The sequence below is a fragment of the Pinus tabuliformis genome, chromosome 5_1 (genome assembly GCF_031772625.1).
Source record: "Pinus tabuliformis cultivar Carrire ecotype Pingquan chromosome 5_1, CPIR1, whole genome shotgun sequence".
Classification (NCBI taxonomy): Eukaryota; Viridiplantae; Streptophyta; class Pinopsida; order Pinales; family Pinaceae; genus Pinus; species Pinus tabuliformis.
The window spans coordinates 380,643,011-380,658,467 of record NC_142305.1 but is presented as its reverse complement, the minus strand read 5'-3'; the positions used below and the strand labels follow the sequence as shown (position 1 = coordinate 380,658,467).

The 15,457-nt window shown below is 38.5% G+C and overlaps 1 protein-coding gene across 1 annotated transcript in view; it reads right to left on the bottom strand.

Moving 5' to 3' along the window:
- The window catches only part of LOC149165035 (uncharacterized), a 335,897-nt gene that overhangs the window by 210,552 nt on the left and 109,888 nt on the right, over window positions 1-15,457 (bottom strand). Inside the window, exons 5-6 of the mRNA XM_089432221.1 lie at window positions 10,558-10,634; window positions 10,273-10,361 (exon numbers count right to left, since the gene is read on the bottom strand). Of these exons, the coding sequence (XP_089288347.1) occupies window positions 10,273-10,361; window positions 10,558-10,634 (166 nt within the window). The remainder of the gene's footprint in view (window positions 1-10,272; window positions 10,362-10,557; window positions 10,635-15,457) is intronic.

Sequence of the window (15,457 nt, the reverse complement as noted above, 5' to 3'; positions counted from 1 at the left end):
CTCGTTGTAGCTCCAACGGCTAAGATAAAATCATAATCAAGGGCTACGATTAACTAGGAGTTGATCCTTGTCTTCTTCTATAAGATTCACACCAGATTTAATTAGTACCCTTTAATTAACCAAATTTCCTAAGTTTAGACTTAGGGAACTGTTGACCTCTACTGGTCAACCGCCCATGCAGTGCACCCCCCTTTTCTTTGCAAAAAGGGGCAGCACCTGATCAGCGTGTCCGTGCCATCCTGCAGTCATCAGCAGCTTAATCATTTTGATTGTAAACCCAGTCTGCATATGTGAATTGTAAATAATCTTAGCAGACATGAGTCATGTATGTAAAATTGCCTAGGTGGACCTAACTTTCTAGTGGTAATCTACGTCCCGGAAGGTTTTTCGTCTCACCGATCCATGGATCGGCAGAGTTTTCCTTCAAACCTGACCCCAAAGCCGGGATGGATTTTGTCATTAGAACTTTAGGAGAATCCTAGTGTGTTGATCTGCTAGATTATCGTTGTGTCGCAGCGCTGGGTGATTTGTGAGGGTCTGTATTAAAGGGGTTTTCCCCCTTAAGATGTAAATTTGTAAAAGTCATCATGAAATGTGTCCTGAGGGTCGAAAAATGTTTTAAATCCCCTCATGAGTCCTAAGTCCTAGGTCCTAGGTGATGTTTCCGAAGGCTTAGTTCGATGATCCATTTTAAAATGAATTAAGAAATTAAAAAATGAATAAAAATAATAAAATAATAAAAAATTAAAAAAAAAAAAAGCAAAAACCCTAACTAATAAAATAATAATATTTTAAGTGAATAAATCGACGGATGAGATCAAGAGATGTCTTGATCCTCATCAACGGTCGAGATCATTTCAACATGGATCACTCGAACTAGCCGTTGGGATCATTTCCTTTAAATAGGGTGCTAGGGGTCATTTCAGATCAATTGGATCTGTGAGTCTGGTACTGAAGAAGCTCTCTTGTAAATCTGTTTCTGGTTAATAAAAGAAGACTTTGGGGTCCATATCTTGCTGGTGTTACTCTCTTGGAATGCTGTGAGATCATTTCATTTTCTGCATATGTTATTTTCAGCCATTAATAATAGCTTTTTGTAGAGTATTGTGAGCACAGGTATCTTGTTCACTTGCTGGGGTTTGAGTGCTGTTAGGGTTTCTGAAGTAATGGCAGGTATCTCCATTACTGTTTGAGATCTAGCAGCATTTTTGCCCTCTTTGTTGACGGTTGTTTTGAGCTGTGCAGAAAACATTTTCTGAAGGAATTTTGTGGGCGTTCGGGGAAGTTCTCGGCTGAACCAGCCAACTCCCGCAAGCATTTTTTGTTGAGCCCAGTTGGATTTGATCCTGGGTCTATCATTCGTTTTAAGTTGCATGAGAGATTTTCTGAAGTTCTTCACAGTGAAAACCTAAAATTTCTGTTCTTTGAAATATTTTCGTGCTTATTGCTGAATCTGGCTGTTAAGGGGCCACATTTGTAAATTAATCCGCTGTCTTAGGGTTTCAATTTTTCTGATCTAGGGTTTTAAATGTTTGTTTTATTTAGTTTTCATTAGGGTTTTTTGTTTTCTTGTACAGGGTTTTCATCAAGTCCAGGTTTTCAGAAGGAGATCAGGATTGCATTTTTCGCCCGAACCGGCAGCATCGGTTTTTCAATCAGTTCACTGGAAAACGAAGTCCTAAATGGCATCTTGACTGTTCATCACCATCAACTGAGGCGTGGCTGCGTTGCTTTAGCCGTCAGAATTTGGAGGTGTTCACGTTCTGAGTCCATCACGCAGAGTTACGATTCCTGTTTAATCACCAAATAAATCGAAGCGTCTCTGGGCAAGGTGATATCTTTCAAGAGCCTGCGTAGCATGTAATCGATTTCAAATTTTTCTGCCGCCGTCCCAAAGTAAAACCAACAGTGTGTATTTCCATGCGTTGGGGGGTTTCAAAAAACGTTCAAATACCAGCTACGTCCACCATCAAAACGAACAAGAGCCTTTGACGTGATCGAGCAGCTGGGGTTTACGATCTACGCAGCAGCATAAGGGCAATTCAGGGCCGATTTGTTGTGATTCATAGCCAGCAGTCACGCAGCTTCTCCACGGATCCGAAGCTCCTCCTATCGAAACCGCACATGAACCTGCAAAAAATACGCAAACCAAAATCGATTTTTATTTGTAAGCTGTTCAGGTAATCTGCGCATCGGTCCTCAGGTAAACAACGGCAAATCCGGGTCAGGTAGCATCTGGTATCGTTTTACTCCGGCGTGAGCTTCATTCGATTTTAAGGGCAGTGTTTAATCGTTTTCATTTTTCTTGATTTCCTTAGTTTCATTGACGCATACATTTTCGTAGTTATTCTTTAGGTTTAGCATAGTCTCATCTATAGTTTTAGGCGTAGGTTAAGCTTAGGTTTCTATGTATGGTATTTTAAATTCTTTTTTTGATTTAGTTTAGATTTTAGATTAAGCTTTAAAATTTTAGATTTTATTTAATAAGCAAAATTTGAAAATCGTATTTAGACTTTCATTTTTTTTATTTTTATTTTTTATATAGATTAGGTTTAGATTTAAAATTTTTTATAGTTTTTGATTTAAAATAGATTTTAGATTTAGGCTTTCATTTGAATGTTTTAGTTTAGAATTTTCTTAGATTTAGATTTAGATATTAAAAAAATAAAAAAGGGATTTATTTTAATTTTGGTTTAGTTTAAATTTTTTATAGTTTAGTTTTAGATTAACTTTTTAGATTTTTATTTTAGATTTTATTTTAAAAAAAAAAAAAAATCGAAAAAAATATAAAAATTTCGTGGAAAATTTATTTTTGCCAGTTTCAGTGGTTTTCATGTTATATCTTTCATGCTGGGATCTAAATTTTCAAGTCGAGATACGAAATTGATATCTGGTTAATGATTTGCGATTTTCGGGGTGTTTTAAGGCATTTATCTCTTCAAAATTTTCAGTTGCCGGATATCGTTTTGGTCATGTGATTTAGCTGATACCTTTCGATGACAAATGATTGATGTTCACGATTTACGTTTCTATATCATCTAACAAGTAATCATCTTAACTATAATCTCTTAAGGCACTGGTCTGCTAAATTAATTAAATCTTTTTAGTGCTTATCTTAATCGTATCTCGTGTCTCCCAACCAACTGGTCGACAGTTGGTCTCATCATCTCACAGGGACTACCCCCCTTAGCCGCGGGAGACAGGCTTAAACGGAGGGATCGGGGATCAGAGTGACAGCCCCCAGTCTGAGCGTTGTCGTGTCAATCCGCGCGACAACAGGAACCATTTTAAAAAGTTAATTATTTTAATTAAATCATCTCTAGGTGAAAGTTTCCCAAACGATTGTCGGGTATTGGAGAATGAATGTGTCTTCGCCTCTCTACAAAATCTCGAAGCTAGAGCACATCTGATGCTACAGAAATCAACACTCCCTCTAGCGAGGAATGTGCTCTAGTGCTACAACCCACTGAAGCGTCACTCTATCTCTGCACCATATCCTGTTGCACTGTTGATGTTTGGCTGTTGTTGCCAACCAACCACTACGCAACTCGGATTGTTGCATCCGTGCTGCTACTGGCCCTACTGAACTGCTGCCAATACTACATCTGCATTGCAACTGCAACAACTGCAATGGAAAAGCATCCAAAATACTAAATCAACTGTGATGCATCCGTCGTTCAAGTTCTGACTACTGCTAGGCTCTGCGCTATCATTGAAGCCTCTATGTTGCTACTGATTTTGCACTGTGCCAACTGCACTGCTACCAACTCTGTTCTAAGCTGCTCAGTCTCTGACTTGCTACTAGCTACTGCATCTATCACTCTGGCACCCGACTGCATTAACTGCCACTAATTCATCCTACTATTGCATATCTTGGGCTCTTGTAGCAAGGTATTGATTCATGAGGTGGACCTCCTCAAGAATCATGCCCATCATGTAGCTCTCTGGGGCTACAACTCCAAATCACCCCACCTCATTCCTGGAGGTAACTTGGGATCATGGCAAACTCTTCCTCCAGTCTGGAGGACAACCTATTGATCTCAACGAATGCAGCCTATTGAACCTACTTCTCCTCCTTGTCCTTCTTTCTAAGAGGACATTGAGTGTTGTAGTGGCCAAGCTCACCACACCTAAAGCACTTGATATTCGAAATGTCCTTCTTTCTTCTATGCTACTCCTGTTGCCCCTTAGACACAAGGGCCACGTCCTCCTCTTCCTTCACTCCCTTTGTCCCAATGTTGCTACTGCCACTGATGGTGGCCTTCACCAAATCACACCTCATCTCCTCCTCCTCCAAATCAACCCACACACGTTCCCAATCCAACAGTTTTTATCTGCCCAGGATACTCTGGACTAAAACTTGTCAATCTTCAGAAACGTTGTTTAGCGCTAATCGAACAAACTCTATAGGCTGGGGTGTTGACCCTACTGAAGCCAGCAGATCCCAGACATCCTGAATTCTAGTAAGGAAGGACTCTACATGCTCCCCTTTCTGCATCCTCGTGCATCTCAGCTTCTCTTGCAAGTACATCTTCTGATGCTCGGAAGATCCTTCATATAGGGTAGCTAATGCCTCCCACATTTGTCAGGCAGTATCCTTGCTAGCTATGTGAGATACCACATGATCTCGAACCCCATCGAGAATGAATCTCTTAGCTCTCGCCATCTCCTTCTTGTACTTCTTGAGTGGATCTGCATCGGCAGGTACAACTACCACACTATCGACATAATTTTTGAGATCATGCTCATCAAGAAGGCAGAAAATCCTGGCCTTCCAAATCACATAGTTGGAGGCTCCGTCCAACCGATCTCGATCTCTCAACCTAGTTGATGCCATCTCTCTTGAAAAAAGTCGAACTGCTTCCTCTTCTCCTCTTCGCAGCTGCTGCCTAGTTATTCGCACTCCCTTCTGGAGTGAGAAATCCCGCACACAACTACTGTTGCTCTGCTAGGAAAATTCGAACTTCTTGGCTAGAAGTCCTTTGAGGAAGAAATTCCCTCAGTATGTGCTCTTCTCTCTTTCTGACGTTATTCTGCCAGCAACTGCTGCAAAATAATTTTGTCCCAGTTGAACTGCAAGGAAAAACGTTGCTCCCTTCTGCCTCTGGAAAGCTTTGATCTGGAAAATTGAATTTCTTTGTCGACTCACTCAGAAAAATTGATCTTTCCTCAAAACGCGACCTCCTTGGCCCAAGGATTGTGCTGCCTCTGGGGTTTCAAATCGCTGCCAAGGCAGAAATTCGAACCTCCTTCCTTTCTGCTCTGAGCTCTTCTGCTTACAATTTGTGCTCTAATACCATGTGTAAAATCGGTGACCCAATTCCTACTGTAGCAAACTGATGATATTTCTCCTATTTTTTAAATTCCTTTAAACAAATTACTTGCAGTTTTCTACAGCAAATATTGAAATACATACACTGCAGCCTACATAAAATAAATATTGCAGAAACTAAATACTGCACTGGAGAGAAATAAACACACACATTTACACAATTGTTTTTGGACAATGTCCCCGGAAAAACCCAACTTGGGAAAACTGGTGTAGCAGCTGAGGGTTTTATTATTATGCATTAGTTTCTGAGTACAAATCATTAGATGCCCAAACTGGCAATCTGATACAGAGAATAAATTGGCAAAGAGTTAGTAAGAAAAATCTCACACTGTTACTAGCGATCCGACACTAATCAAGCTCTGGAAGGCTAGCCTCACGCTGCCTTTGCGTAGCCTTTGGTCAACCTACGCAGATCTGCGTCACAATCTCTAGGCTCTGCGTCACTTCCTCCTCTGATCTCCTGTTGTCTGGAAATTCGACCCTCTAGCCCTCCGATCTCACACCCTAGCTTCTGGCACTAGATCTCGACTCTCCCATCTGAATTTCAAACTCCCTTTGAAGCTCTGCACTGCGTTGCCTCTCTAAATCTCTTCTATGCCTTCTTTGCCTTGTACTCTCCGGATCTAGAAAACTCTCCTCCAGACTACTATCCCTACCCCTCACTGCAAGAAGATCACTCAATCTCACTCTAGAAACTCAGCATTGCTACTCTTGAGAAATTCGATCTCTTGATCTCTCTCACTCGATAAGTTCTCCAAGTGCCCATCAAGCTCCTTCTTATAATCTCTCGTTGGAGCTCCAACGGCCAAGATTAAATCATAATCAAGGGCTAAGATTAACTGGGAGTTGATCCTCGTCTTATTCTAGAACATTCACACCAGATTTAATTAATACCCTTTAACTAACCAGATTTCCTAAGTTTAGACTTAGGGAACCATTTTAAAAAGTTAATTATTTTAATTAAAATCATCTCTAGGTGGAATTTTCCCAAACGATTTTTGGGTATTGGGGAATGCATGTGTCTTAGCCTCTCTGCAAAATCTTGAGGCTACAGCACATCCAATGCTACAGAAATCAACAAGTTGCAGTGCAAATGTAGTGTTGGCAGTAGTTCAGCAGGGTCAGCATCCGCACAGATGCAACATATATCAAAGTTGCATAGTGGTTGGTGGGCAGTATGGCTAGACATGAGTAGTGTGACAAGAGATGATGCAAAGATAGGGTGCTGCTACAAGGGGTGCAGTAGCACTAGAACACATTCCTTACTAAGAGGGAGTGTTAGTTTTTGTAGCATCAGATGTGTTCTAGCCACGAAATTTGGTGGAGAGGCTAGAATGCATGAGATCTCCAAAACCCATAAATCGTTTCTGGAAATTCCTCCTAGAAATGACTTAATTAGATTATTAACCAATTTTTAAATATTTCCTAAGTCTAAACTTAGAGAATATGGTTAACTAATCATAATTAATTAATTCAAGGCGAGAATCATATAGAAACTCACACAGAACGATATAGAGATGATCCTAGCCATCAATTATGTTTTAATCTTGGTCGTTCATGCTCCAACAGAGGATTATAAGAGGAGGTCGATGTGGTGATGGAGAAGACACTTGTGAGGTTCGATTTCTGAGCAGATCGATTTCCAGAGTAGCAGCAGTCAATTGCCGGAGAGAGAGCTAGAGATCAAAGTAGTGGTTGTGGGGCAGGGACAGTGAGTCCAGAAGAAAGATTTCTAGATCTGGAGAGGCAGCAGCAAGAGGGTCGAGTTATCCTAGAGAGGCAACGCAGAGGCTCTACGCAGTAGCTTCAACAAGGCAGGCCGATTTTCTGGTGATAAAAATCGTTCTCATTTCCAGAGGCTAGGCAAAGGTTCCAAAAGGCTGGAGAGACGATTTTCTCACCAGCTAGAGGTAGAATGACTTCATTAGAGGCAGTTTGAACCACACGTGTCGAAGACAACGCAAAGGAAGCGTAGAAGGGCTCACGCTGAGGTTTGGATGACCAGTTTTCTGAAGGCAAGTCGTGCTAAAGATTGCCTGTGAGAGAAGGGAAATTCCCTTCAGTATTTTGCCTATATTTTCTTGTTGTAGATTGCTAGTTTCAGGCATCCAAATTGTACTCAGATTATTTCACCGTTGCATAATAATAAAACCCTCAATTGTTGCGCCAATTTTCCAGGGACTTTTGTCCAAAAAGAACCTTGTTATTTTATGTGTGTGTGCTAGCATTTCTTCCAGCGTTTATTTGTGTAGGTTGTCGTGTGATTTATTCAATATTTGTTGTAGCAAACAGTAAATAAATTGTTAAATTAAATTAACAATTAGGAGAATAATTTCCAGTGGCTGCAATAGGATTCTAATTTTAGGAATTTTCACACAACATTTAGCTTGGAAAAGGTGGCAAGTTGGTTTAAGAGGCAACTATTTGCTTGATTTACATAAGAACACCAATATCGCTCTTCATTTGAGCTCAAGAAGGATTGCATCAGTAATAGAAGGTAACTAAATTCTACATAAACTATTACACATGCAACATAGAATACGGCCCTTGCCACATAAAAATGTGCTCTGACACCCATTTGTTCATGTACTACAAGACCATGTCTCCTTTAGAGGTAAATCTCAACTTCAAAATCTTTTTTTTGCCAAAATTTCAACACGGCATGTCAAGTATCCATCAAGTTGATCAAAATGAGCCCTCGTTGAATTTTGGACCTAGGAACCTTGTGCATTAGGATCCGTGAAGTGCCTCAGGAAACATGAATATTGTTGTGAATTGTGAGACTACCATGTGGAGAACCGAATATACTATACCACAGCCGAGTGATGCATGTAGACTCTATGACACATGACAATGTGGGAAAAACATAGGTGCACTTCAAAGATGGGCACAAGAAGCCCTACATAATGCGATCATCCCTACAAAACCAGTGGCTTCCATAAACCATGTATCCCAATAGATTCATCTCAAGGACTCCAATTGTATCTAGGATGAAAGGATTTGAGAGTGGGGACCAAAAGGAAAGGGCATGGCTGACCATAAAAAGGTCTAGGACACCATATACATCATCATTTGCATGGCCTACAAGACTTTGGGACTTGCACCTTATTGATATTGCAATGGTGTTGTCATGAAAAATACAAGGTACCTTCAGGGAGGTGACATGGCCAAGATACGTCACTTCCATGTACTGTAGTTCTTGCTAGAGAACCTTTGGCTGCCTTCCAACATGATATTAAGTAAATAGGCCATTGGTACAAGTCACAAATGCAGAAATAGACACTGAAAGGAAGTAAAATGTTGAAAATACGTGTTCTTCCCTCCCTCAATCTACAATCCTAGAATAGAACACCTGAATAGTGGCTAAACAGTAGTAGCCACATATTGCTAAAAGAATGCAGATTTTTTATAAATTTGGTTTTTAACACCATAATCAATTGGCCTTGATTTCTAATTATCCGAAACCCTTTTGGTTCTTTGATGTGTCAAGCTAGAAATCCCTCAATTCATCCCTATTGAAAACTGTCCATAGGTCCTTACACTCCCACAAATTCCATGCACCCAGATTGTTGAAGCCACAAGAATGGAAAACCTGTCTTTCAAAGGCCCAACACTCTTGATACACCTTTGAGAATGCTGGGCTCTTATAGCATATAACAATAACATGAACACAAATAACACCAAAATTGCATACCTAATAAGAAAGTGAAAGCTTTCTTATAATGGGTTACAAATTAATCAAGTCAATCCACTTTATCAATGTGGGATAGATTGGAAAACATGTTAAAGTGAATTAAAGCATAAAATAACCTTAAGTTGAAGTGACATTATTAATACATATGCCTAATATCTGATTGACAATTATAATCTGACATTTGCTTTAACAACTAAAGCCCTATCTATTTCTTGTCATTGTAAGTCAATCCCATGGGCTTGCTTCACTTGTCTTCTACCCTGGTTGATTGTCAAGCCTTAAATATATAACAAGCCAAGCCATATCTTTTCATTGATGGATCAATTTCAGATCACCCGTGTTCCATGGGTTATAGCGGCCGATTATAATGAGTTCCTAGATATGGAAGAAATGACAAGGAATCAGAATATATTTTTTCTCCCAAAATTAATATTTTAATTTGACAAATAAACATGACGAAAATCTCTACAAGTTTACAATATATCTGACTCATCTTTTAAGCAACATATCCTATCATCGGAGTTGACAATGACATGATTTTGTTCAAGCATTCTTGGTTTGCAGTTAGAACCACAGTAGCAAGATTTGGCCCTATCAGCTTTTTCTGTACATATTTTCAGCAGAGTACAAAAGTAGGTGAATTATCCGTACATAATGGTCAATCTACTTTTGATTGCCCTTGATAATATAGCTCAATTTTTTTCATACCTATAAACCCATAAACCAACAAATGTTACAGCTCAAAAACCCCAAGAATATTATGAAAAAATTTAAAAGTTGTAAATATAAACTACATTGCCAACTTTCGATGGAATGGATTACTGTTTCGATTTATTGTGCATCCTTGAAGCTGATTTTTTCTCAAATTTGGAACAAAATGCATATTTTGGTATCTATCAGATATATATACCTCTGTATTGGAGCTGTCAGATTTTTTTTGTAATGTATTTTTTCCATACCGAATAGAATTCAAATTCATATTTTTATTAGAATCTTGCCAGTATAATTTGAACATATTTTTCAAATTATGGAAAATTCACACATGGAAGCATTGCTTTTGAGTTTTGTGACCTACACGTTGTGCTTCTTTGCAACTGCTATTTCATGTAACAATACTCCATCTCCTAAAGTTACAAATATATTAGGATATTCTAAAGGCTAATACTGGCGTAATTCAGATTAAATTGCCAGTGGAGGAAGGCTGTGAAGTGTCTTCATAAATACATTCTATTGGAACAAAGTTTACCAAGAAAATGAGCTGCTTCGTGTCTAACAATCCGCTCTTTGTAATCAGAAAAGATGGATGAAAAACTGTCAATTGCAGCTTGAAGCAGCCTGCAAAGACCATCACAAGTTTTCTAGGCATAAGAATGTTGAATTACTATTCCAGACAGTTGGCCTAACTAATATTGACAATGTGAAAATGGTTAGCTTAATATCTAATCAATTTTCATGCATAACTTGAAAATCAAATCTATTTAATAAAGTATCTTTAAGAGAAGTTGAAACAGAGAAAAGGAAAAGAATTTACCCGGGAGCAGTGCTTCCAATGCCCAGAACCACTAAAGAAATACTTCCAACCAAGTATGGTACAAAAAAACCCCAATCCTGAAAGTTAATGATTCTAGTTCAGGCAACATATTTTGAATACTAGATGCATACAAGCATTCAAGCTAGATCTTTCTGAAAAAATGCAAATGTCTCAGTTATTCCATATTTAGAGAGGACAAATCCAAATGGAATCTTTCCGACAACAAGCATTTTCTTAATCTTAGATAACAACAAATATGCTGAAAGATGTAAACTTTATACAAGCCTCTAGTATAATTGAGAAGAAAATGTTCTTGCATAGCCGGAAGGTGCACACTGAAGAAGAAAAGTAATATTAAAAAAAGATTAGGAGTGACCCAGGATAGAAATCATAAAAGGTAAGAAAACAATGGATCTAGCCCTCTGTATAATCACCACTTGACACATTGAATTGTACATCAGTGCCTTGATATTTTTTTTGGTGCACTAATTTAGTATAAGATGCATTTAGCAAAAGAAAATACCAAAAGCTAAGTTGCACTGAAACGGATACCAGAACGTATACGGATACAGATACGACAAATTTTCAAAATATCAGTATATGATACGGCAAGGAAACGACATGCATATATATATATAAAGAGAGAGAGAGATATATATTATCATTCATCTTTTAGAACCTAGAATCTATATCTAAAAATGCATAGTCATCGTCATGAATTCAACATAAACAAATCATCATCATCAATTCAGCATAAACATTGTCATCATCATTAGTGATTATTATAACATTCAACATATTATCATCATCATTAATAATGTAATCAGAAATGCTACAGCCTTTGTGCTTTCGGGTCCAACTCCTTCAAAGAACGTGTCATGCATGGCAGATGATATCTATCTTCCTTGCATGACAATTAAAAGGCCCGTGGGATCATTGGGATATTCCATCAAGACCTATTTGAACATTTCAATCTTCTCAATGTCAGCTTGGTCTCATGACTATATGCAGGCACAAGATTGGCTAGAGAAGATTTCTTATATTGGAGGGATTTATGAAATCAAGAGAAAAATCAATGACAATTAACAAAACCTTAACCAAAATGAAAATTAATCGTTCAAATAAATCTCTTTACGAAGACATTCATCAAAGCCTTTTATTTGCATTTTTGAACATCTATCTTTTTCTTAGTAAGAATCCTTGATAAATATATGGAGTGTTGTTGTTTCTAAAGATTTAGAAAAGACCTTATGAGACTTTGGTTACAGTGAGTTTATTTTTGTTTATAGTGAGTTTATTTGCAAATCTGATTTCTTCATTTTTATTATTTATTTATGGCTATACAAATTTTCAAGCTTTTCAACATTTTAAGGGTGGATTCTGATCACAATTTTCGTGGATGCGTTTCCGGATTTCAAAAAAAAAAAAAAATCCCTTGGAAACGTATCCAATTCCAAATCTATAATTTCCGATTTTTTGAAACGGCACAAAAACATTTTTACAGCGTTTTAGACAAGAATCGTATCCGTTTATGTATCGGAAACGGGGATCCGCGTTTCTGGAAAATTCTTCAGGAGTTTCCAGTAACTTAGAGCAAAAGAGATAAGACTCTATTAGTAGAGAGTACAATAAGAAATACGTTAAATCTGAAAAATTAAGATATGCATGCCCTTAAGGTCAATGTTATAGACCAGTTTCCCTTCCCACTGCAATGCAACTTTCTATACAAATTATAGAAAAGAAAAAAGATGTTAGCATGCAAAGAAATACATACTTTTAGACTCTAGGGGTAATTGGTGAGTCCTCCATCCCACAGGGTACCATCTAATCAGACAATAGCGCATCGTTATCAACAAACCTCCCATGGGATAGAAATTTACAAGAGAGCAAGCATGGATAATTGAAACTTAATATGATATCCAAATTAAATTCAAATGCCAAATAACAATGTCAATTACATCACGACAGAAGGATATCTTAACAAGTATGGATTATCCCTTGTCACTAGTGTGAGGTTTGAACTGGAAGTGTTGACCACTGCGTGTCAACTACCCTATAACAGTACACATTTTCGCAAAGGAATTCCATCATGCTCGAGCATTCAGATTATCCTGGATTCATCATCATTAGTCGTCAGTTTGTCAGAGTTGTAAACCCATTCTGCAAAGGTTTTAATGTAAATGATGCTAGTAAGACCATATGTATGTAACAACTTAGGTAAGCCTACTATTTTGGCGACGGATTTCATCCTAGGAGGTTTTATGTTTCACTGATTCATTTGTGTTTCTAAACACGGATGATCAGCAGAGTTTTTCCCTCCAGCCTCACCCCAAAATTATGGTGGAATTTTTCATCAAGATCTTAAGTGAGTCCTAGTGTTCTAGTCGAGTCTTTTGTAAAAACGATTTGGGAATAATTTAAACTAATTGGATAAATTATTTTATTACAAATCACTTGGTCTACTAGATCATATTGAGTCGTGGAATTGGGTAATAAATTGAGGGTCTATAATGAACAAGTGTTCCCCCTTTGAGGGTTGAAATTGTAATATCTTGGTGTAAAAAATATGTAGGAATTTACAAGGTAAGTTCCTCAAATAGAACACCAAAGGACACCGCTCACAAACAGATCATAGATCAATACACCAGTATTCTTGATGTGGTTAAAACCCTCAAAGAGGGAAACAGTCCACAGCTTGAGCAAACGTAGCCACTTCAAGCAATTTATTAATAAAAAAAGAAAATTTACATAAGCTTCTCTCATGAACGGTCACCTTACAAATGAACCTCCATGCTCTTTAAATAGAGATCATGAACCAATCGGGTGTTAAGCCACGGATCAAGTGTCGGTAATATCGAGGAGAGAATGAACCGTCGGATCACTTCATGTCTAGAACATATCGTAACCGTCAGATTGTAAGTTACAAAAGTACATAGTAAAGAAACACACTTTACCTAACTCTACACTAGACCAAGTTATACTTAACTATTTCCTATGTGTCGGAATATCCTAACATCCCCCCTTAAAAACAACTTGGGATAGGATTGAAGGATGTACAAATATGACACAATAGGAGAAGGAATGAGGCATTAGCGCTTATCCCCCCTTAGTGATAACTTCCTGAACTCCAACCATAAATCGAAGTTTAGTAAACTTCGCCTCTGTGAGAGCCTTTGTAAAGATGTCTGCAACTTGATCATCGGTTGAACAATATTGCACTTCAAGAACATGGTCATGAATGAGCTTTCTAATGAAGTGCATGTGTAGTTCAATGTGTTTGTTGCGCTAATGTTGGACTGGATCTTTGCATAGTTGAATGGCACTTTGATTATCACACCAAAGTGTAGTCGGATGTTGCTGCTAAAAGCCAAACTCTGATAGGATCTGACGAAGCCACAGGGCTTCCTTACTAGCTTCTACGACACCACGATACTCTTCTTCTGCTGAAGAAAGAGAAATGGCACTTTGTTTCTTGCAAGCCCATGTAATAAGTCCAGAACCAAGAGTGAAGACATAACTTGCAGTAGAGTTTCAATCATCAGGGTCACCAACCCAATCGGAATCAGTGAAACCAACCAATAGAGGAGATGCTTATGCACTGTAATGAATCCCAAACTGAACTGTACCCCGAACATAACGAAGCATTCTTTTAGCTGCTTTCCAATGAATTTCATGTGGGTTTTGCATAAACCAAGCAATAAGGCCAACAACAAAGGAAAGGTCAAGACAGGTATGGGTGAGATAGAAATTTTTTCCTACAAGCTGACGGTATAAGGTAGCATCAACTTCAGGGGAAGTACAAGTGACTGAAAGTTTGGCTCCAGACTGAAAGGGAGAAGAGGTTGGCTTACAGTCTTCCATGTGAAAGTGGCATAGAAGATCACAGACATACTTGGCCTAGGAAAGGGAAATACCTTCCCTGGATTGCAAGACTTGAAAACCAAAAAAATAATGCAAGTGTCCTAAGTCTGTCATTTCAAACTGCTTTTTAAGGCTGGAATTCACATGGTTTATAAGGTTGGGATCACTACCAGTAAGGATAAGATCATCAACATAAAGAACAAGAATGATAAGGGACTTACCCACTTTCTTGGTGTAGATAATATTGTCATAATAGCACCTAGAAAAGCCAATATCTAAAAGAAAGCTATCCATTTTGGCATACCAAGCCCGAGGGGCTTGCGTGGGACCATAAAGGGATTTCTTAAGCCGACATACAAGGCTGGAGTCTATTTGTATAAAGCTAGGAGGTTGTTCCATATAGATTTCTTCATGCAAGTCCCCATGTAAGAAGGAAAATTTAACATCCATCTGATGGACTTCCCATTTGAAAGAGGCAGCAAGGGAAAGAACAAGGCAGATAGAGTTCATTTTGGCAACAGGGGAGAAGGTTTCAGTATAGTCAATGCCTTCAACTTGTGAAAATCCCTTAGCAACAAGACGAGCTTTATGTTTATCAACTTTTCCATTTGGTCCAAACTTGGTTCTGTAAACCCATTTACATCTAACAAGTTTTCTTCCCTTTGGAAGAGGAACAAGATCCCATGCATCATTTGCCAATAACGAACGATATTCTTCATTCATATCTGCATCCCAATTTGGATGGCTTGAAGCTTCTGTAAAGGTGTCAGGATCATAATTCGCTAAAGCTTGAGCCAATAAAGAAGAGGCTCTATCGAATTGAGAACGTGTACGTTGTTGATCCGTAGGATCACCTGCAAGAGAACCTGCTGCATCCCGAGTAGCACGGACCCATTTTGGAAGCTGAGGAGTTGAAGGAGGATCCTCAGAAAGTGGGGGAGGATTGTCATCCTCGCTATCACCATCTGAAGAAGAAATATTTTCAAAAGTGGAAGGGATAGAGAGAGGTGGCACATCCGCCGAACTAGGCTCGTAGGCC